Here is a 24,679-nt window from a genome sequence, read left to right as displayed (position 1 = left end):
AGGATTCTTTGGAAGGCAGGAGACAGGCCGGTGAGTTTCTGGAGCCAAGGCAGTTGGTGTCTTCTGTTCTTCCTCTGCAGGGTTTTTCAGCTAGGCAGTCCTTCTTCTTTGTAGGTTCAGGAAATCTAATTTTCTAGGGTTCAGGGTAGCCCTTAAATACTAAATTTAAGGGCGTGTTTAGGTCTGGGGGGTTAGTAGCCAATGGCTACTAGCCCTGAGGGTGGATACACCCTCTTTGTGCCTCCTCCCAAGGGGAGGGGGTCACATTCCTATCCCTATTGGGGGAATCCTCCTTCTACAAGATGGAGGATTTCTAAAAGTCAGAGTCACCTCAGCTCAGGACACCTTAGGGGCTGTCCTGACTGGCCAGTGACTCCTCCTTGTTTTTCTCATTATCTCTCCTGGACTTGCCGCCAAAAGCGGGGGCTGGGTCCAGGGGGCGGGCATCTCCACTAGCTGGAGTGCCCTGGGGCATTGTAACACGAAGCTTGAGCCTTTGAAGCTCACTGCTAGGTGTTACAGTTCCTGCAGGGGGGAGGTGTGAAGCACCTCCACCCAGAGCAGGCTTTGTTTCTGTCCTCAGAGAGCACAAAGGCTCTCACCGCATGAGGTCAGACACTCGTCTCTCAGCAGCAGGCTGGCACAGACCAGTCAGTCCTGCACTGAACAATTGGGTAAAATACAGGGGGTATCTCTAAGATGCCCTCTGTGTGCATTTTTTAATAAATCCAACACTGGCATCAGTGTGGGTTTATTATTCTGAGAAGTTTGATACTAAACTTCCCAGTATTCAGTGTAGCCATTATGGAGCTGTGGAGTTCGTTTTTGACAGACTCCCAGCCCATATACTCTTATGGCTACCCTGCACTTACAATGTCTAAGGTTTTGCTTAGACACTGTAGGGGCATAGTGCTCATGCACATATGCCCTCACCTGTGGTATAGTGCACCCTGCCTTAGGGCTGTAAGGCCTACTAGAGGGGTGACTTACCTATGCCACAGGCAGTGGGAGGTTGGCATGGCACCCTGAGGGGAGTGCCATGTCGACTTAGTCATTTTCTCCCCATCAGCACACACAAGCTGGCAAGCAGTGTGTCTGTGCTGAGTGAGGGGTCCCTAGGGTGGCATAAGACATGCTGCAGCCCTTAGAGACCTTTCCTGGCATCAGGGCCCTTGGTACCAGGGGTACCAGTTACAAGGGACTTACCTGGGTGCCAGGGTTGTGCCAATTGTGGAAACAATGGTACATTTTAGGTGAAAGAACACTGGTGCTGGGGCCTGGTTAGCAGGGTCCCAGCACACTTCTCAGTCAAGTCAGCATCAGTATCAGGCAAAAAGTGGGGGGTAACTGCAACAGGGAGCCATTTCTTTACATGTCGTTACTGAGATCTTACAGCTTGGGCCAGATACTTCTGAGCCCTTGTTTTTCTTTAATGATGCCCTCACTGATAATTTGATGACTGTTTTGTTGAGGCATTGTTCTTGCGTGCTTGAGAGTAGACAGGTGAACAGATGCCATTGTCCAGTGCCTGGCGACCAGGATTTTCTCACCAAGCATCCCAACTCAGAACTTTATTGTGCAGGCTTCAAGCAGTAAGGTGGAACCTAATTCATTTCTTACTACTTCTCTGCATAGGGAATCCAAGCAGATTGAGGCATTTGTCAAGCACATATTTTACTTTTTTGAGATTGATGGGTTCACTGCCAAAGGGCGAAAGCCCCACCTGACTCCTCCATAGAGGCTTTCATTCAGTGGAGCAATCCTGGACACAGTGGAGTACAGGCTTTTCCTCTGCTGCACAAAGTCAGGACATTAATCCTGTTGTTTCAGGCTCATTGCTGAATCCCCATGAAAGCAGCTTTTTGGCCTCTTAGCCTCCTATATCCTCATCACCTATCACAAGTGGCACATGTGGGGTCTACAATGGAACTTGGATGTTGGAGTTGGCCCAGCCTCCAGGCAATCAGATCAGTGTCACCCTGAGGAGACGGCTTTGGACATGCATTGCTTGCCTCTCAAATGCATTTGGTCTAGTAGGAGACCCCTTTTCCTTCCCCACCCACAGCTGAATGTGGTGAAGAACTTGTCTGAGCTTGACTGGGGAGGTTATCTGTGCGCAGTGGAAATCAAGGGACTAAAGTCTCTGGTGAAGGGCTGGCTCCACAACTATCTGCCGGATTTGTGGGCCATCCGTCTGACTCTGAAGACATTTGTGCCGTCTATCGGGGGAGGCTGGTGCAGGTTCACATGGACAACACCACTGCCATGTGGTGCTGTAACAAGCAGTGTGGTGTAGGGCTCTGGGTCCCGTGTTAGAAGAGACTGCACCTTTCCAGATGGCTGGAACGTCTGAGCATTTCCCTGATTGCGAATCACTTGCCAGGGTCCCTTAATGCCAAAGCGGACGAACTGAGCAGGCGGTTTCTGAGAAATTGAGTGGCAGTTACATCACCAGGTGACACAGGCCATCTTTATTACTGGGGAGAACCCTGACTAGATCTTTTCTCCATCATCAAGAACACACAGTGTCACAAATTTTGAGCATTGGAGTTTATGCCAGAACACTCATTAGGAGATGTATTCCAGCTGGTATGGAACACAAGACTCCCATATGCCTTCCCGACCCACCCTTCTGGAGAAGATCGAGAATGACTGAGCACAAGTTAACCTAGTGGCTCCGGATTGGGCGAGGAGATTGTTGTACGTAGACCTTCTGGGCATGAGCATCTGTCCTCTGATCAGGCTGCTACTTTGAAAGGACCTCCTGTGCTGTGGACCGACTATGGTGTAGACCACAGTTGCCCACAGCAACTGGGGGGCATGTGTGCAGTTCTGCTTTGCCCGTCAGATCGCGACGTGAAGACTTCTTGCGGCTCTTCGTTCCTGCACAAAAGAGTCTGCATGCAGTGACTGGGGGACCAATCTGGCCAAACTCAATGTGGGGTTCAGTTCTGGAGGATCTCAGGACCTTGGTGGCACGGTTGGCCCACTTCGACTCAGGCTGGGGGGCTTGGATGCAGTTGTGCTTTTTGGTGTCGGGTTTTCCATGGTTCGGGCTCTCAAGGCTCTTCTTGGGTGCCTGCAGGGTGCAGAGGAGTAGCTGGATTACTCCACGGGAGATGCTGGTGGTTCCTTGAAGGGCTGGGACATTTCCCAGGCTTTGGCGGCAAAGCAGCTGCAGGACGAGACGACTTTGGCCCAATTGTCGAGACCAGCAAGCTGGCCGGCAGAGTTGGGGCCAGATCTGTTGCTGCTCTTCAGTTCTTGATTTTTGCTGCTATACAGTGTCCTCATTTTTTTTGGTCCAACCAATCCTGAGTTCCTGGTGTCAGGGACTATATAATACTGAATTTAGTGGGGTTAAAGGGATGGAAAGTGAGTAGCGAATGGGCTACTTAGTACTTACCCTTGGGGTCACTACATCCACTATATGAATTCTTTATGTGTGAAGTGGGCATAACCCTGTCACAGAGTGCCTAATTCCACCACACACAAGATAGTGATATTCCTATTTTTGCGTTCATTGCAGTTAGCACACCCTAAGGATGCGACTTGCCTGGCATTGTAATCACACCTCCTGACTATCTAATTTCCCACTTGTCCTAGTGCCAAATGAGCCTCAGGGTAGGAGGTTGCCTCTCGTGGGTCTAGGGGAAGGTGGGGGTCGCACATCGAAGGCAGCACGGACTTTGAAGTCCTTGGCCTTGGTATGAAGATTTACTAGCCATCCTGTTTTCGGAGGTGATAAAACATCCTGCTAGAGCAGGCATTGTTTCTGACCTGTGAGAGCAGGGGCTGTCATCTCCAGGGGGGTCAGAAACGTTTCTATGGTGGCAGGCTGGTAGATAATAGTCAGCCAGCACACTACGAGCCTATTAGGTTTCAGGAGGGCCCTTTAAGGTGCCCTCTGGGTGCATGTCATAATAAATCCATCACTGGTTTCAGTGTGGGTTTATTAAGACAAGTTATTAGATACCAAACACTATTATTTTCTGTGTAACCATCATTTAGCTGGGCTACTCGTGATGGCCAGTGTCCAGTCCATGGTCTAAAATGGTTGCCCGGTCACTTATAATATCTAGGAGTAGAGCTAGACATTGCAGGGCCATATCTGCTCATGCAGGCATGCCCTCGCATGTATTATATTGCACCTTGCCTTAGGGAGCCCAAAGCCTGCTTTGACTTTGGTTTGGTACACAGTGAGTGTGCTTGCACCACTGAGATGGCAGACTGTGTGCAATTTGTTTGTGGGTCTCGTAGGGTGGTGTAACATATCCTGCAGCCCTTAGCGACCCTTTTTAGTACCCATGCCCTAGGTACCAAGGGTACCATTTACTAGAGAGGACTTATAGGGTTGCTAAAGTCCTTTGTATTACAATTAGGCATACCTTGTTTTAAAGGAAAGAGCACTGGCAATGAGGTCCCTTATGGTGGTATTACATATCCTGGAGCCCTTAGCGGCCCTTTTTAGTACCCATGCCCTAGGTACCAAGGGTAATATTTACTAGGGACTAATAGGGTTGCTAAAGTCCTTTGCCATCTGTGTTACAATTAGGCATACCTTGTTTTAAAGGAAAGAGCACTGGCACTGAGTTCGATTAGCAGGCCTCAGGCCATTGTTAGTCGAAAACCAGCATCTAGTAGTTCTAAAGGAGGCAAAAATTGCTGGGACATCTGCAAAGAAATCCAGTTTCACACACAGTGTTATTCTCTGTGAAGTAGTAGTAGTTGAGGTTGTTTGAGTGGTTGTCCAAAATATCTGATCCTTTAAACTTCAGTTTGGAACTTCCATGTGGGCAAAGAGGGTCTGTAGTCCCCCCATGTAAGTCGCAACAAGAGGGGGGTTGTGATCTGACAATGTCCTAGCTAGGTACTCAGCATCTGTCTGTGACAAGTATTTGTGTCGGCGATGTGCAGAAGAACCTATCAAATCTAACGTATACATCATGTAGAGGAGAGTAGAAGGAGTGTTCCCTAATGATGGGGTTCAGAGTTCTCACACAGTTGAGGAGGGACCATTTTGTGGCCCAGTATGAAAGTGAGGTGGCAGCAGTGGGAGAGTTTGGAACAGGTGGGTACCTTTGGTCCAGTGCAGGATCAAGAACACAATTGAAGTCTCCCCTGGCTATCCAGGGTATGTGCTCCCATCAAACTACTTGGAAAGAAAGGGCAGCAAGTACAGTAGATTGCTTAGCATTTAATGGGTATACGCATCCCAATGGTTCCAGTAAGCCATCCTGGACCCCCTCCACCAGGACACATCGCCTCCTCAGGATCCAATTTTATGGTTATGGGTCGAAAGGAGACAGATGGGTGAATCCAGATAATAACTTCCCTGGGCTACCCCTAGTAGTTAGTTCCAAAACACTGGCCTCATTAATGCCTCCGCAGGCTGGAGGCCTCCCTTTTGACTAGATGCGTTTCCTGCAAGAAGGCTATGTGGGCCCCCCCTTGGCTTAAAGTATTGGTATATCGAGTGCTCTTTTTTGATCGTGGTCATGCCACAAAGTTCTAGGTCATCAAAGTCCGCTTACTCATGTTGAAAGTGTAGTGTGGCACAATGCAGGGAGGGAATGGTACACCAGGCAGCTAAGCAAATCCCAGAGTTCAACAGTCACACCAATGTGAGACATCCAACAACACAGCATAAAATAAAGGCTTATTAACAGAACTTCTCAACGCCCAACCCTGGAGTGGCAGACTAACATCTGGTTGCCTAAACCCAAACAACCATAACAGCAAAAACAATACAGTTGAGAGTAGGACACTGTATTTCCCATGGGTCTATGAGGCAGCACTGCAGAACGGTATGGAGGGCATCGAATTGACTACCAGACACACGCCTGTGGCATAGGTATCCAGGAAAGTAGCAGTGGAGAGGGCCCCATGATAAAAGTATTGCCAGTAGTACAAGGCCCCCTGGAAGGCGAGAAGCAATAAATGAAAGATCATGATGGGCGGATGATCAAGTGGAAGGTAGTGGGGTCGCCACCCTCAGCTACCTCCAAAAATCAAAGAATGGGAATATTATTTTGCCGCGACCTGCCTTCGAGATCATCAAGCTTCTCTTCTAGAACTTTAACTTTGTGGGTGAGATGCTCCACCTACGTATTGAGGAATTGCAAATGCGGATAGAGTTTGAGATTGTTATGTCTGTGCTCCTACACCTGCCTGAGAGTTTGTGCTGATCATTGCACAAAAGTAACAACTCTAACCCCACCACATCCACCTGTCCTCCACAATCCATCCTGGTATTAGGTATAGTTTTTAAAATGGAGTCCAACTTTGCATTGATGAAGCAGCCCCATTTGAGGAACCAGAGCAGGTGCACCATCACCAACAAGATCTTTCAAGGCCATAGCTGGTGATTTCCCAGATGACAAGGCCAGCGCTGACTGTTTTCTAGCCTTATGCTGCATCACACTATCCAGGCCAGCCGCAGTGTGCTAGGCCTCTTGGCATCACTGCCAAGGCCCCCCAGGTCACTCCTTGAGCCCACCTACCCTCGAGCGGCATGAGCAACCCCAGCTCCGCAGACCACAGTGGCTGTTCATTGGGTTCTGGGATCCAAGGAGGGAAATAGTCAATGGCACCCCAGGTACCCCCTTAGATCAGAAAGGGGGAAGCACTAACAAGGAGTCCCTAAGTCCTGTCCCCTGAAGGTGAGTAGCAATGCGTGGGTAATTAGGAGGAGTGGCACCCCCCACTGACTCAGGACACCTCTGCCACACTATCACCTTTATCCCTCTGTCTCCCTGCAGTACTGACTGGGGGGGTTTCAAGCCCAAGACAATGGCCCTGGCACTGGCCCCTACTCAGCTCACCCCTCTCATTCGCCCCAATGGCCTCCCAGGCCTACTGTGTCCAGTCGTGGTGGGGACGGAGGACGGTAGGGTAGCAGCAGTCGGCCATTTCCAGCAAACAGTAGGTTTCAATGGGCAAAGGCCCAGTCCGTACGCACACTCTCTGCCTTGTGTTCATGCCACTTCTCAGCTCCCCGTATCTAGGAGGGCCGAGCCCAAGGCCCTGCCAGTCAAAGCAGCAGCCTCTATAGGTATCACCCCTGGTCTTCAGAGGCACTCCTCGCCCCCTGAGCAGCCCAATGGCATCAGGATCCAGGCGCTTTCCTCAGAGCTCTAGCGCAGTGTGTCAGCCATGTTGCGGCGCCTAGCTGTTCCTCGCTCCCCCTGCCCCCTCAGCTACGACATAAGAATGACTGCAGGACTTTCTGGTCGGTGTCCACACCATAGAACCTCCACCTGTGGAGGTACTGCTTTGATATCTGCTCTAAGGGAAGAAATCTGCTGCTACAAGTATCCATCAGAAGAACAAGTTACTCATCTTCAGTAATGTTCTTTCCAGTGGATACCCAATTTAACACAAATTTCTCACTGCTCTGACTCCTCCCCGTTCTGTGGAGTGACCATTTTTTTACTTTTAAAAAGGTTGTAGGTTAGTGTTTAGCTCACTGGTACCAACAGGTATTCATCCTCTTCGTCTGAGGGGGCAGAATGGAAAAACAGACAAAACACGGATGTCAGCGCTTTGGGGTGCCACTTACGTGCAGCTTTGCTCAATCACTTCCTCAGCATTATTGAACCAGTGTAAACCCACATGGCGCCACCTAGCTATGTGCGAGAGCGCTACTATAAAAAGTTCCTGCATCCACTCCGGTGCTTATGGAGTAAGGAATCCAGTATCCACCAGAAAAGGCGATCCCCAAGGTAAGTGAATTCTTCTGGTGTATTCCCTGTGCCTGCTTTGATGTGGATAATGAAGAAATGACCCCGAACCCCCTTTCTGTTCCCAGCTGTAAAACTACTTGTGGATATGTAAAGTTGGGTTTCTGTTGATACTCAGTGATACTCAATTCTCTTCCTGTAGGTCTTCGCAAACATGACGTGTGTTTCCTGGTGACGGTGCGCCCCACACAGCCTTATGGCGCTAAGTTTGATCGTCGCCAGCCTTTTATTGAGCAAAGTGGCCTTCTCTATGTTCGGGGGTGTGAAATCCAGGGAATGCTGGACGAGAAGGGAAGAGTCATCGAAGAAGGTATATACACCCATTTACAATACAACATGGCCATCTTCTGACTACTTATACACTCACCCTATTCAACTCAAATACATTTTGTTTATTCTGTGCTCTAGTCATTTAACTTGAGATGAGCTTTGACATGAAGGAGCCAAATATGAGAAATATGGTGATAGCATTTATATTGTCGGCTTAAACACCAGTAATTTGATTTGAGACCTTCATATAGGGGTAATGGGCATATATGTCACAGTACCATATCCTTTGCACTTTTCAGAATCTTTGCAGCACTTGGAGATTTAGAGAACAGTATTGTAAATAAGACCTATGTGTTTCTATAGCTTATGTGTAGGTGCACCAAGTGTAATCATTGACTCTCAAAGATGAGATTTGGTAAGCAACCATCTGAAATATAGAGTTGAAAAGTTCTACCCCTCTCCTCAAACCATGCATTACGTCACAAGTATTTCTTGCTTTTTAGCTGGATTTAAATGTAGGCTACTATTAGTCATAGGGCATGCTATGTTTCAGAAACATGTATTGGGTGTAGAACGTTTTACACTGATGGATACACTTGTTAGTCCTGCTGATTGATTGATATGTTACTTGGATTTAGTTTCAGCATGGATAAGGCTATGAATATTTTGTTAGGATTTATCAAAATATTATCATTTAACTTGATCTTCTCATATTTAATGTGAATTTACATTCTAAAAATCGGCCCAAGTCTGTGCTTATGGGAGGCTTTGTACAATAATACAGAGAGGACATTTTGTTGTTGTCTCCCCTGAGAATTGGAAAAAACCTATGAATCATGGCTGTACCTCAGAGGAGATGCTGTAAAGCCGAAGGACGAGAGGAGCAGGCATCTGACTAAGCTGCAGAGCAACATAGGGTGCAGCTGACTGAAGACCTGAATGACCTAGAAGGCATTGGAGAATGCAGTCCAGGTGTTTAGACTCAAGAAGCAACAATGCACCACTTAGGTCAAAAAGTAGCAGCAACATTTTACAGAAGGACCAATGTTGAGCCTGTACCATCCATGACAAGTATGGTATCCCCTTGATTCTCTCTCTGCCTTCATGCAGACCGTATGGAAGTGGTTGGTACTTCAACCAACCAAAACTCTTGGCTTTGAATGGCCCGTTTTGAGATACCACCTTCTTCAGTTTGGTACGGCTGCTCTGGATTTTTTTTTGGTTTTTTGTTTGGTGCTCTTGTCACTCCAGTCCATGGTCTAACTTCAGACCTTTGCGAAGCTGAACACTGGCTACTAGATCCTTGTAAGGAAATGCCTCCTTGGCATGGTTACCCCCTGACTTTTGCCTTTGCTGACGCCAAGTTATGATTTGAAAGTGTGCTGAGGCCTGCTAACCAGGCCCCAGCACCAGTGTTCTTTCCCTAACCTGTACCTTTGTTTCCACAATTGGCACACCCTGGCATCCAGGTAAGTCCCTTGTAACTGGTACCTCTGGTACCAAGGGCCCTGATGCCAGGAAAGGTCTCTAAGGGCTGCAGCATGTCTTATGCCACCCTGGGGACCCCTCACTCAGCACAGACACACTGCTTGCCAGCTTGTGTGTGCTAGTGAGGATAAAACAACTAAGTCGACATGGCACTCCCCTCAGGGTGCCATGCCAACCTCACACTGCCTATAGGTATAGTTAAGTCACCCCTCTAGCAGGCCTCACAGCCCTAAGGCAGGGTGCACTATACCATAGGTGAGGGCATAAGTGCATGAGCACTATGCCCCTACAGTGTCTAAGCAAAACCTTAGACATTGTAAGTGCAGGGTAGCCATACGAATATATGGTCTGGGAGTCTGTCATGCACGAACTCCACAGCACCATAATGGCTACACTGAAGACTGTGAAGTTTGGTATCAAACTTCTCAGCACAATAAATGCACACTGATGCCAGTGTACATTTTATTGTAACCTACACCCCAGAGGGCACCTTAGAGGTGCCCCCTGAAACCTTAACCGACTACCAGTGTAGGCTGACTAGTTTTAGCAGCCTGCCACACACCAGACATGTTGCTGGCCACATGGGGAGAGTGCCTTTGTCACTCTGTGGCTAGTAACAAAGCCTGTACTGGGTGGAGGTGCTTCTCACCTCCCCTTCAGGAACTGTAACACCTGGCGGTGAGCCTCAAAGGCTCACCCCCTTTGTTACAGCACCCCAGGGCACTCCAGCTGGTGGAGTTGCCCGCCCCCTCCAGCCACGGCCCCACTTTTGGCGGCCAGACCGGAGGTGATAATGAGAAACACTAGGAGGAGTCACTGGCCAGTCAGGACAGCCCCTAAGGTGTCCTGAGCTGAGGTGACTGACTTTTAGAAATCCTCCGTCTTGCAGATGGAGGATTCCCCCAATAGGGATGTGCCCCCCTCCCCTCAGGGAGGAGGCACAAAGAGGGTGTAGCCACCCTCAGGGTTAAGGCCATTGGCTACTAACCCCATAGACCTAAACACACCCCTAAATCGAGTATTTAGGGGCTGCCAGAACACAGCAAGATAGATTTCTGCAACCTAAGACGAAGAAGGACTGCTGAGCTGAAAAACCTGCAGAGAAGACGGAGACACCAACTGCTTTGGCCCCAGCTCTACCGGCCTGTCTCCCCACTTCTAAAGACACTGCTCCAGCGACGCGTTCCGCAGGGTCCAGCGACCTCTCAAGCCTCAGAGGACTACCCTGCATCTAGAAGGACCATGAACTCCCGAGGACAGCGGCTCTGCTCCACAAAGACTGCAACTTTGCAACAAAGAAGCAACTTTGAAAGAACACACGTTTCCCACCGGAAGCGTGAGACTTTGCACTCTGCACCCGACGCCCCCGGCTCGACTTGTGGAGAACAAACACTACAGGGAGGACTCCCCGGCGACTGCGAGACCGTGAGTAGCCAGAGTTGACCCCCCTGAGCCCCCACAGCGACGCCTGCAGAGGGAATCCCGAGGCTCCCCCGACCGCGACTGCCTGCTTCAAAGATCGGACGCCTGGTAAAGACACTGCACCCGCAGCCCCCAGGACCTGAAGGATCCGACCTCCAGTGCAGGAGCGACCCCCAGGTGGCCCTCTCCCTTGCCCAGGTGGTGGCTACCCCGAGGAGCCCCCCCATGCCTGCCTGCATCGCTGAAGAGAGCCCTTGGTCTCCCATTGAATCCTATTGTGAACCCGACGCCTGTTTGCACACTGCACCCAGCCGCCCCCGTGCCGCTGAGGGTGTACTTTCTGAGCTGACTTGCGTCCCCCCCCCCCCCCCCCCCCCGGTGCCCTATAAAACCCCCCTGGTCTGCCCTCTGAAGATGCGGGTACTTACCTGCTGACAGACTGGAACCGGGGCACCCCCTTCTCCAATGAAGCCTATGCGTTTTGGGCACCACTTTGACCTCTGCACCTGACCAGCCCTGAGCTGCTGGTGTGGTAACTTTGGGGTTGCTCTGAACCCCCAACGGTGGGCTACCTTGGACCCAGCTTTGAACCCTGTAGGTGGTTTACTTACCTGCAAATCTAACAAACGCTTACCTCCCCCAGGAACTGTTGAAAATTGCACTGTCTAGTTTTAAAATAGCTTATTGCCATTTTTGTGAAAACTGTACATGCTATTTTGCTAATTCAAAGTTCCTAAAGTTCCTAAGTGAAATACCTTTCATTTAAAGTATTGTTTGTAAATCTTGAACCTGTGGTTCTTAAAATAAACTAAGAAAATATATTTTTCTATATAAAAACCTATTGGTCTGGAATTGTCTTTGTGTGTGTGTTCCCCATTTATTGCCTGTGTGTGTACAACAAATGTTTAACACTACCCTCTGATAGGCCTACTGCTCGACCACACTGCCACAAAATAGAGCATTAGAATTATCTCTTTTTGCCACTATCTTACCTCTAAGGGGAACCCTTGGACTCTGTGCATGCTATTTCTTACTTTGAAATAGTACATACAGAGCCAACTTCCTACATTGGTGGATCAGCGGTGGGGTACAAGACTTTGCATTTGCTGGACTACTCAGCCAATACCTGATCACACAAATAAATTCCAAAAATTGTCATTAGAAACTGATTTTTTAAATTTGAGCAATTTTTCTAAATTTTTAAAAGTCCTGCTAGGGCCTTGTGTTAGTCCCTGTTAGCATTTCTTTTTAGAGTTTTTAAACGTTTTGTAAAAGTTTGAATTAAGTTCTAGAAATAGTTTTAGATTCTTAAAAAGTATTCCAACTTTTAGAAACATAATGTCTAATGCAGAAGAGAGTGTGATGGAACTCAACGTTACCCCTTACCTGCATCTTAGGATGTCAGAGTTAAGGTCTCTCTGCAAAACCAAAAAGATTAAAACTGGTTCAAACCCTACCAAAGTACAGCTCCAGGAGCTTTTGGCAGAGTTTGCAAAGAACAACCCCTCTGAGGATAACCTCCCAGAGGGGGAAGCTAGCGATGTGGAGGAATTCCCACCTCCAGTCCTAGTTAGGGAGCACAGGGTCCCTCAAACCCTGTCTCCACAAGTGATAGTCAGAGATGCTGCTTCTCTCACAGGAGAGTCCAGCACCTCTGGAATCATTGAGGTTAGCCTCAATGAAGAGGACCTCCTGCTAGCCAGGATGGCCAAAAGATTGGCTTTAGAGAGACAGCTCCTAGCCATAGAAAGGGAAAGACAAGAGATGGGTTTTGGTCCCATCAATGGTGGCAGCAACATAAATAGGGTAAGAGATTCTCCTGACATGTTGAAAATCCCAAAAGGGATTATAGCTAAATATAAAGATGGTGATGACATCACCAAATGATTCACAGCTTTTGAGAGGGCTTGTGCAACCAGAAAAGTAAACAGATCTCACTGGGGTGCTCTCCTTTGGGAAATGTTCACTGGAAAGTGTAGGGATAGACTCCTCACACTCTCTGAAAAAGATGCAGAATCTTATCATCTCATGAAGGCTACCCTGATTGAGGGGTTTGGTTCTCCACTGAGGAGTATAGAATTAGGTTCAGGGGGGCTCAAAAATCCTCGAGCCAGACCTGGGTTGATTTTGTTGACTTCTCAGTCAAAACACTGGATGGTTGGATTCAAGGCAGTGGTGTAAATGATTATGATGGGCTGTACAATTTATTTGTGAAAGAACACCTATTAAGTAATTGTTTCAATGATAAACTGCATCAGGATCTGGTAGACTTAGGACCAATTTCTCCCCAAAATTTGGGAAAGAAGGCGGACCATTGGGTCAAGACTAGGGTGACCAAGACTTCCACAGGGGGTGACCAAAAGAAAGGGGTCACAAAGACTCCCCAGGGGAAGAGTGTTGAGACATCCAAAGGGAAAAGTAAAGAGTCTTCTATAGGGCCCCACAAACCTGCTCAGGAGGGAGGGTCCAGAGCCTCTTCACAATCCAATTTTGGGTACAAGGGTAAAAGCTTTGATCCCAAAAAGGCCTGGTGTCGTAGCTGTAATCAGCCAGGACACCAAACTGGAGACCAGGCCTGTCCCAAGAAAGGTTCCACTTCTAACTCTACTCCAGCTAACACTGGAATGGGCAGTCTCCAAGTGGGATCAACAGTGTGCCCAGAGCAAATCAGGGTTCACACTGAAGCCACATTAGTCTCTGAGGGTGGGGTGGATTTAGCCCCACTGGCTGCCTGGCCCCCTAATATGCAAAAATACAGGCAGCAACTCTTAATTAATGGGACAAGTGTAGAAGGCCTGAGGGATACAGGTGCCAGTGTCACCATGGTGACAGAGAAACTGTTTTCCCCTGGTCAATACCTGGCTGGACAAACTTATCCAGTCACCAACGCTGACAATCAGACTAAAGTACATCCCATGGCTATGGTAACTTTAGAATGGGGAGGGGTCAATGGCCTGAAACAGGTGGTGGTCTCCTCAAATATCGATGTAGACTGTTTGGTTGAAAATGACCTGGAGTCCTCAGCATGGGCTGAGGTAGAACTCAAAACCCATGCAGCCATGCTGGGTATCCCTGAACTGGTGTGTGTCAAGACATGGGCACAGTGCAAGGCTCAGGGTGAAAAAGTGGTGTTGGAGCCTGGAAAAAGGGCCCAACCCTCCAAGAGAAAAGGAAAGAATGGCAGGAGAACCAGCTTCAACACAACAAGAAAAAGAGAACCTCTCTTCCCAGGAAGAAGTTCTGCCCTCTGAAGGGACTTAACCCATGGAATTAGAACCTTATCAGGTTGTTCTCCTAGGCCCCGGGGGACCCTCAAGGGAACAGTTGTGTAAGGGGCAAGAAACCTGTCCCTCTCTTGAAGGCCTTAGGCAGCAAGCTGCTGAAGAGTCCAATAGAAAAATAATAGGAACACATAGAGTCTATTGGGAAGATGGACTCCTTTACACTGAGGCAAGAGATCCAAACCTGGTGCCACTAGGAGAGTGGTAGTGCCTCAGGAGTTTAGGTAGTTCATTCTGACCTTAGCTCATGATATTCCTCTTGCTGGGCATTTGGGACAGACCAAGACGTGGGAGAGATTAGTCAACCACTTCTATTTGCCCAACATGTCCCAGAAGGTCAAGGAGTTTTGTGTCTCCTGTGCTGCCTGTCAAGCCAGTGGTAAGACAGGTGGACACCCAAAGGCCCCCCTCATGCCATTTCCAGTGGTGGGGGTCCCCTTTGAAAGAGTGGGTGTGGACATAGTGGGTCCACTTGAACCTCCCACAGCCTCAGGGAACCAATACATACTAGTAGTAGTGTATCATGCTACTAGATACCCTGAAGCAATTCCCCTTAGGTCGACTACTGCCCCTGCAGTAGCCAAGGCCCTCATTGGTATCTTTACCAGAGTGGGCTTCCCTAAGGAGGTGGTGTCTGACAGAGGTACCAACTTTAGGTCAGCATATCTGAAACACATGTGGAATGAGTGTGGGGTGACTTACAAATTCACCACTCCATACCATCCACAAACCAATGGTCTTGTAGAAAGATTTAACAAGACATTGAAAGGCATGATCATGGGGCTTCCTGAAAAACTCAAAAGGAGATGGGATGTCCTCTTGCCATGTTTGCTTTTCGCCTACAGAGAGGTGCCTCAGAAAGGAGTAGGGTTTTCCCCCTTTGAATTTCTGTTTGGCCATCCTGTAAGGGGACCACTAGCTTTTGTAAAGGAAGGCTGGGAGAGACCTCTTCATGAGCCTAAACAAGATATAGTGGACTATGTACTAGGCCTACGTTGAAGGATGGCCGAGTATATGGAAAAGGCGAGCAAAAACCTTGAGGCCAGCCAACAACTCCAGAAGTTTTGGTATGACCAAAAGGCTGCAATGGTTGAATTTCAGCCAGGGCAGAAAGTCTGGGTTCTGGAGCCTGTGGCTCCCAGGGCACTTCAGGACAGATGGAGTGGCCATTACCCAGTGCTAGAGAGGAAGAGTCAGGTCACCTACCTGGTAGACCTAGGCACTAGCAGGACCCCCAAAAGGGTGATCCATGTGACCTGCCTCAAACTCTTCCATGACAGGGCAGATGTGAATCTGTTGATGGTAACAGATGAGGACCAAGAAGCTGAGAGTGAACCTCTCCCTGATCTCCTCTCCACAGACCCTAAAGATTGTTCAGTAGATGGAGTGATCTATTCAGACACCCTCTCTGGCCAACATCAATCTGACTGTAGGAAGGTCCTGCAACAGTTTGCTGAGCTCTTTTCCCTAACCCCTAGTCAGACACACCTGTGTACCCATGATGTGGACACAGGAGACAGCATGCCTGTCAAAAACAAAATTTTCAGACAGTCTGAGCAAGTTAAGGAAAGCATCAAAGTGGAAGTCCACAAGATGCTGGAATTGGGAGTAATTGAGCACTCTGACAGCCCCTGGGCTAGCCCAGTGGTCTTAGTCCCCAAACCTCATACCAAAGATGGAAAGAGAGAGATGAGGTTTTGTGTGGACTACAGAGGACTTAATTCTGTCACCAAGATAGATGCCCATCCCATTCCAAGGGCAGATGAATTGATAGACAAACTAGGTGCTGCCAAATACTTAAGTACCTTTGACTTGACAGCAGGGTACTGGCAAATCAAAATGGCATCAGGAGCAAAAGAAAAGACAGCATTCTCCACACCTGATGGGCATTATCAGTTTACTGTTATGCCCTTTGGTTTAAAGAATGCCCCTGCCACCTTCCAAAGGTTGGTGAATCAAGTCCTTGCTGGCTTGGAGTCCTTTAGTGCAGCTTATCTTGACGATATTGCTGTCTTTAGCTCCAGCTGGCAGGATCACCTGGTCCACCTGAAGAAGGTTTTGAAGGCCCTGCAAGCAGCAGGTCTCTCTATCAAGGCATCCAAATGCCAGATAGGGCAGGGAACTGTGGTTTACTTGGGACACCTTGTAGGTGGAGGCCAAGTTCAGCCACTCCAGCCCAAGATCCAGACTATTCTGGACTGGGCAGCTCCAAAAACCCAGACTCAAGTCAGGGCATTCCTTGGCTTGACTGGGTACTACAGGAGGTTTGTGAAGGGATGTGGATCTATAGTGACACCCCTCACAGAACTTATCTCCAAGAAAATGCCCAAGAAGGTAAACTGGACTGTAGAATGCCAACAGGCCTTTGACACCCTGAAACAAGCAATGTGCACAGCACCAGTTCTCAAAGCTCCAGATTACTCCAAGCAGTTCATTGTGCAGACTGATGCCTCTGAACATGGGATAGGGGCAGTTTTGTCCCAAACAAATGATGATGGCCTTGACCAGCCTGTTGCTTTCATTAGCAGGAGGTTACTCCCCAGGGAGCAGCGTTGGAGTGCCATTGAGAGGGAGGCCTTTGCTGTGGTTTGGTCCCTGAAGAAGCTGAGACCATACCTCTTTGGTACTCACTTTGTAGTTCAGACTGACCACAGACCTCTCAGATGGCTAATGCAAATGAAAGGTGAAAATCCAAAACTGTTGAGGTGGTCCATCTCCCTACAGGGAATGGACTTTATAGTGGAACACTGACCTGGGACTGCCCATGCCTATGCAGATGGCCTTTCCAGGTTCTTCCACTTAAAAAATGAAGACTCTCTTGGGAAAGGTTAGTCTCATCCTCTTTCGTTTGGGGGGGTTGTGTAAGGAAATGCCTCCTTGGCATGGTTACCCCCTGACGTTTTGCCTTTGCTGATGCCAAGTTATGATTTGAAAGTGTGCTGAGGCCTGCTAACCAGGCCCCAGCACCAGTGTTCTTTCCCTAACCTGTACCTTTGTTTCCACAATTGGCACACCCTGGCATCCAGGTAAGTCCCTTGTAACTGGTACCTCTGGTACCAAGGGCCCTGATGCCAGGGAAGGTCTCTAAGGGCTGCAGCATGTCTTATGCCACCCTGGGGACCCCTCACTCAGCACAGACACACTGCTTGCCAGCATGTGTGTGCTGGTGAGGACAAAGTGAGTAAATCGACATGGCACTCCCCTCAGGGTGCCATTCCAACCTCACACTGCCTATAGGTATAGATAAGTCACCCCTCTTGCAGGCCTTACAGCCCTAAGGCAGGGTGCACTATACCATAGGTGAGGGCATAGGTGCATGAGCACTATGCCCCCACAGTGTTTAAGCAAAACCTTAGACATTGTAAGTGCAGGGTAGCCATAAGAGTATATGGTCTGGGAGTCTGTCATGCACGAACTCCACTGCACCATATTGGCTACACTGAAGACTGTGAAGTTTGCTATCTAACTTCTCAGCACAATAAATGCACACTGATGCCAGTGTACATTTGATTGTAACCTACACCCCAGAGGGCACCTTAGAGGTGCCCCCTGAAACCTTAACCGACTACCAGTGTAGGCTGACTAGTTTAAGCAGCCTGCCACACACCAGACATGTTGCTGGCCACATGGGGAGAGTGCCTTTGTCACTCTGTGGCTAGTAACAAAGCCTGTACTGGGTGGAGGTGCTTCTCACCTCCCCCTGCAGGAACTGTAACACCTGGCAGTGAGCCTCAAAGGCTCACCCCCTTTGTTACAGCACCCCAGGGCACTCCAGCTAGTGGAGTTGCCCGCCTCCTCCGGCCACGGCCCCACTTTTGTCAGCAAGACCGGAGGTGATAATGAGAAAAACAAGGAGGAGTCACTGGCCAGTCAGGACAGCACCTAAGGTGTCCTAAGCTGAGGTGACTCTGACTTTTAGAAATCCTCCATCTTGCAGATGGAGGATTCCCGCAATAGGGATAGGGATGTGCCCCCCTCCCCTCCGGGAGGAGGCACAAAGAGGGTGTAGCCACCCTCAGGGCTAGTAGCCATTGGCTACTAACCCCCCAGACCTAAACACACCCCTAAATCGAGTATTTAGGGGCTCCCAGAACACAGCAAGATAGATTCCTGCAACATAAGACGAAGAAGGACTGCTGAGCTGAAAAACCTGCAGAGAAGACGGAGACACCAACTGCTTTGGCCCCAGCTCTACCGGCCTGTCTCCCCACTTCTAAAGACACTGCTCCAGCGACGCGTTCCACAGGGTCCAGCGACCTCTGAAGCCTCAGAGGACTACCCTGCATCTAGAAGGACCAAGAACTCTCGAGGACAGCGGCTCTGCTCCACAAAGACTGCAACTTTGCAACAACACACGTTTCCCGCCGGAAGCGTGAGACTTTGCACTCTGCACCCGACGCCCCCGGCTCGACTTGTGGAGAACAAACACTACAGGGAGGACTCTCCAGCGACTGCGAGACCATGAGTAGCCAGAGTTGACCCCCCTGAGCCCCCACAGCGACGCCTGCAGAGGGAATCCGGAGGCTCCCCCTGACCGCGACTGCCTGCTTCAAAGACCTGACGCCTGGTAAAGACACTGCACCTGCAGCCCCCAAGACCTGAAGGATCCGACCTCCAGTGCAGGAGTGACCCCCAGGTGTCCCTCTCCCTTGCCCAGGTGGTGGCTACCCCGCGGAGCCCCCCCTTGCCTGCCTGCATCGCTGAAGAGACCCCTTGGTCTCCCATTGAATCCTGTTGCGAACCCGATGCCTGTTTGCACACTGCACCTGGCCGCCCCCGTGCCACTGAGGGTGTACTTTCTGTGCTGACTTGTGTCCCCCCCCCCCCCCGGTGCCCTACAAAACCCCCCTGGTCTGCCCTCCGAAGACGCGGGTACTTACCTGCTGGCAGACTGGAACCGGGCACCCCCTTCTCCATTGAAGCCTATGCGTTTTGGGCACCAATTTGACCTCTGCACCTGACCGGCCATGAGCTGCTGGTGTGGTAACTTTGGGGTTGCTCTGAACCCCCAACGGTGGGGCTACCTTCGACCCAACTTTGAACCCTGTAGGTGGTTTACTTACCTGCAAATCTAACAAACACTTACCTCCCCCAGGAACTGTTGAAAATTGCAGTGTCTAGTTTTAAAATAGCTTATTGCCATTTGTGTGAAAACTGTATATGCTACTTTGCTAATTCAAAGTTCCTAAAGTTCCTAAGTGTAATACCTTTCATTTAAAGTATTGTTAGTAAATCTTGAACCTGTGGTTCTTAAAATAAACTAAGAAAATATATTTTTCTATATAAAAACCTATTGGTCTGGAATTGTCTTTGAGTGTGTGTTCCCCATTTATTGCCTGTGTGTGTACAACAAATGCTTCCTGGCTGGCGGGAAGGGGGTCGGAATCCCCATGGCGGCGCTGCAAGCAGCGCCGCCATGGAGGATTCCCTGGGCCAGGGGAAAACCGGCGGGAAACTGCCGGTTCCCCTTTTCTGACCGCGGCTTTACCACCGGTTCAGAATAGCCCTGGAAGCACCGCCAGCCTGTTGGCGGTGCTTCCGTTGCCCTCCACCCTGGCGGTTTCAAACCGCCAGGGTCAGAATGAGGGCCTAAATCTCTTCATAAAATCAGATCATTTCCACATGGTAACACTTCAAGACGTAGTTCCCTTACTTAAAAAGGGGGAATACATGACAACACTGCATCTCAAGGATGCGTATTTCCACATACCCATCCATCCTTCTCACAGGAAATACCTAAGGTTTGTAATTCAAGGCAAACATTATCAATTCAAAGTGCTACCGTTCGGGATAAGCCTCTTTCTGACCTGACCAATCCCATTAATTTCAACAGGGCGCTAAGTTGCACCTCTGCACCCAGCTGCCTCAGTGCCGCCCAAGGAGACCTGTTGGTATTGCCTGGGACCCTGCCCCGTACTCACCTTAACTCTGGAAGATTGGTCATATAAGCCGCTGTAAACTACCTATACGCAGGATATGCTTTTCCTCCCATAGGATAACATTACCGCTTCAGAAATTGCAATGTTGATTTTTCAGACCTGTAAGAATTTCCACTCAAAACGTACTTACCTGATTGTGATGATTTTGGTACCTTCAATTATATAAAGAGAAGCATTATTTATTATAATTTGGTGTGGATCTCCTTAGTGAGTCTTTGTTCCATTTATTGACTGTGTGCATGCAGCAGATGTCTAACCATCCTCTCTGATAAGCCTTAGACTTCTTAACCACACTTCCCCTTAAGAGAGCACCTTGAAATTGCTAGAGCAAACCCCTGTCCACTTATAAGGGATACCCGGATTCTTTGTACTATATAATTCTATTTGGTATACTATTTAAAGAGCCAGCTTCCTACAGTGGGTTTTCATCTTACTTACATTTTTATTTATTTTAAGTCTTTTTCACTCCGAGCCTAGTTGTAGGGTCTCTGTCCCACTGAACTGCTAGGGCAGTAAAATATATGGCCATAAACATTGTATCTAACTAGATGCAATATATTCATGTGTGTGTGTCACCTTTGCTTGTTTGGCTGTTTAGAAGTGTAACATAAATAGTAACTCTAAATGAGCCCTGAAAAAATGTAGCATTTAGTGCCTAATTTCCAAAAATATGTTTGTGGTTGTATCTCTGTCCCAGAAAGGGCTATCGTGTTGGAAATTATAGGGCATTCAGTTTGTGTGTTAGATGTAGCACAACACAGTAAATGAGCTTCTAACCCCTACCACTTCTTAGATTAAGCCTTGAATGCTCAACTTCACTAGTTCCGATCTGTAAACTACCCACAGGGATTACCTTGAGTTTCCGGTTGAAGAGCACCCATGGTGGTGGCCCCTAGGACTCCACTTTTTAACAATAATATCCACCACATATACCAGATAGTAATCACTGACTGTCCAGGGTTCCCAGAAATAGCCCTTGCATGGTTTCTTGCTTCTCACACCTCTAGGTTCAGGGCACATAATCCTGAAAAACTCACCTCTTCTGTGTATGTTGTATGGGAAGAAGATGCTGATGGGCAGTATTTATGGTCCCGACCTGGAATTTTAGAACAGACTATTTTCCATGTGGCAATCAGCATTGAACTGAAAGTTATGTAGTGACAATTTTATGACCCTTTTGGACTTAAACTTTAACAGATCCACACATCGATGCCATGATCAAAATTAGCAGTACGGTTTGATGGTATGTTACAATTTGCAACACAGCACAGTACCCTCACTCCTGCAGGTAATCTGTGTACTCAGTTTAGGGGAACCACCCAGCATAGATTACATTGTCTTCACAAATTTTTGTCCCATAGTAATTGAATGCACTATTATTAATTAAGCTGTAATTATGTATAATAGTAATCATTCCAAATGAACCTCCTCCCCATTGAATTTGAGCTTTCCACTAATTGCCCTGGTTTACTTTTTGTTTGTGGCCTCTTTCTGTTATGAACATAGGCCAATTTTTTAGTACTGAAAGTTTAGTGAAGATGAAACATACAAATGAGGCTGAGCCGATTTCACCCCCTTTATCCGATTGAACACACATCTACTTAAAGCATTCTGGATTTTTGTAGGTAATGCTTTTATTTGGGAAGGTAAGATAGATGTGTAGGAATCTGGCTATCTATGCCGAGTACTAATGTAGGGGTACACTATGCAGATAGTACGGGTGACCCTTATTGACTGACAGAGGTTAAAGTAATAACCCTAAATTCTCTCTCTTGTGGTAGTGTGGGCGAGCATTGTAGGCTTATCCGAGGGTAGTGATAAGCATTTGCTAAGCATTTGTTGAACACACAGAGCCAATAAATGAGACACACACTCAATAAGAAACTCGAGACCAATTTAGAAAAATAGTACAGATTTTTATATTAATTTAGACACCAAGAGCTACACGATCAGGTAAGTACTTTTCGAATTAGCAATTTTAAGAAATTGAGAAAATACATCTGTCAAATCTGAGGCATGAGCCCCGACTGCAGTAGTGTTAGCCTATGGAAAAAACATACACTGTACCAGGCCACTAGCAATCGACTTACAGGACTGATCTTCTGGGCTTCAGGTAAGTAGGGGTCTTTAGGAGGCTGGCTATCTATGTAGTTTACCAGTGTAAGGGGACACTATGGAGGTAGTCCAGGCGACCTTTACAGGGGTTAAAAGTAATAACCCTAAACTCTCTCTTTTGTGGTAGTGTGGGCAAACAGTTTAGGCTTACCAGAGGGTAGCGCATTTGTGGAACACACAGAGTCAATAAATGAGATACACACTCAAGAAGAAACTTGAGACTAATGTTTAGAAATATATATATATTATTTTTATAGAATGTTTCAACACCAGAAAACCTACAAAGATAAGTACTGTTGAAGTGTATCGATTTTCGCACGTAGGTAACCAGTTTTCTGAAATGCGGTAAAAGACTTCCTTGGGCAGAGTACATTTGCTACATAGGGGGCTTTGCATTTGAGTCTCGGGGGTCCCTGTAGGTTGTAGGGTGCAGTGGGGGAAAGGTCCCTAGAACCACAAGCAGTTCAGTGTTACCTGCACTGGGGTGTCCCGGTGCAAAAGTGCTGGTTGGGTCCGGATGTCTTGCGCACAGCGCGGTTGGTGTGGAGGGGTCACTTGGAAACAGGCTGCAGACTGGGACATGGGGACTAGTCCTGGAGCTCCCACTCGGGGGTGGGGGCTCAGACCGTAAGGGTCCTGGGACCAAGGGAGCACAGTCAATGTTCATGAACCTAGGCTAGGGCGCTCAGGTGCAGAGGCTTCAAGTCGGTTGGTCCTGTGTGTCGAAGGCTCTCATGATGCTTAGGTAGACCTTCAGAGGGGGACGGAAAAACAGACAGTTGGGCCACTCTTGCTTCTGTTGTCTCTCAGGTGCAGGTCATCTTTTTGTGGCTGTGGTGTCTGGGCCAGAAACAGACAAGCCTTGGTGCTTGGACATGCTCTGATACCCCAGGTATTGGTGCAAGGCAACTCCTGGTGGACGTGGTGTCTCTAACCCTCATGAGGGGATCGGTCTGCCCTTCTGGAGCTCAGTGACCTCTTCCTGGGTGAATGCTGCATCAGGGATCCCTGGTGGTCAGCAGGTCGGTAGACCGGACGTCGCAGTTGATGCCCCCAGGGTGCAGGAAAGTGTCTCCTCCACTCCAAGGGAGATGCTGGCTAGATTACCAAGTGCTGGAAGCCCTCGGGGGCTTTTGCGCTGCAGAACAAGTCGGTCCTGGCGGTTGTTGGGACATCAGCAGATAGCAGGGTTTGGTGTCAAAAGTCCAGGCTGGTCCTCTGTTCCTGCCTTGGTCGGCTCTTCTTTGATCTCCTTCTTTATTTTAGTCAGACAAATCTATTCTTCTGGTGTCAGAGGGCCACCTAAATACTCAATTTAGGGGTGTTTAGGGGATTTTTGAGTAGTTACCAATGGCCTTCTTACTCTTGGGATGACTACACCTCCTACATGAGCACTTCCTGCGGGGCATGGGCATAACCATGTCACAGAATTCCTAGTTCCACCAAAAACAAGATGGTGGAACCTTTCCTTCATGGATCATATAAGGCTGCCCACCTTAGGGGTGTGTCTAACCTGGTAGCGCATAATTAATTTCCCACCTGTCCTGGTACCAAATAGACCAGTCAGGCAGCACGCTAGAGGACTAGTAGTTTTCAAGGGACACCTCAAAGGTGCCCTCTCTCTGCATATCACAATAAATCCAAGACTGGCATCGCTCTCGATTTATTAAGACGACTGCCCATTACCTACCTTAAGATGGGTTAGACATTACAGGGGCATATCTGCTCATGCAAATACGCTGTCTCCTGTATTATGAAGCACCCTGCCTTAGGGCTCTTAAGGCCTGCTGTAGGGTTGACTTACACACAATACATGCAGCGGCTTTGGCAAGGCACACAATGAATGTGCCATGTCGTGATTTCACTCATGGCTTGCACCATGACACCCAGTCAGCAATGGAAGGCTATGTGCAATTTGTTATGGGAGTCCCTTAGAGTGGCACAACACATGCTACAACCCTAAGGGACACTGTTTAATACTGATGCCCTAGGTACCAGGAGTCTTCCCTGTTCACTTGTAATATCTGCTAATACAACTAGACCTCACAGGTGCATATCTGCTCATGCAGATATGTCGTCACATAAACTATCATGCCTTAGGGTTTCATGGCCTCCTGTAGGGGTGACTGACATTATATACAGTGACTTTCGAATGGCATTCAGTGGGTGTGCCACTTTGTGTTTTCACTCATGGGTTGTGCCATGACACGTACTCTGCAGAGGCAGTCTGCATTTAATTTGTATGGGAGTCCCTTAAGGTGTCATAATACATGCTATATCCCTTAGGGACCCAGTTTAGTACTCATGGCCTAGGTACCGGGGATACCATTTACCAGGGACTTACATGGGTGCTAAAGTGTGTGCCTATTGGGATACTGTAGGAGGCTGGACTGGCTTGTAGTGAGTACCAAGGGGTACTTGC

At 48.4% G+C, this 24,679-nt stretch overlaps 1 protein-coding gene across 1 annotated transcript in view; it reads left to right on the top strand.

Moving 5' to 3' along the window:
• AQR (aquarius intron-binding spliceosomal factor) overlaps positions 1-24,679 on the top strand; it is a 576,085-nt gene that overhangs the window by 158,775 nt on the left and 392,631 nt on the right. The window contains exon 18 of the mRNA XM_069208869.1: positions 7,885-8,052. Within this exon, the coding sequence (XP_069064970.1) occupies positions 7,885-8,052 (168 nt within the window). The remainder of the gene's footprint in view (positions 1-7,884; positions 8,053-24,679) is intronic.

This window comes from Pleurodeles waltl, chromosome 9 (genome assembly GCF_031143425.1).
Source record: "Pleurodeles waltl isolate 20211129_DDA chromosome 9, aPleWal1.hap1.20221129, whole genome shotgun sequence".
Lineage (NCBI taxonomy): Eukaryota > Metazoa > Chordata > Amphibia > Caudata > Salamandridae > Pleurodeles > Pleurodeles waltl.
This window is presented reverse-complemented; position numbering and strand designations above follow the sequence as displayed.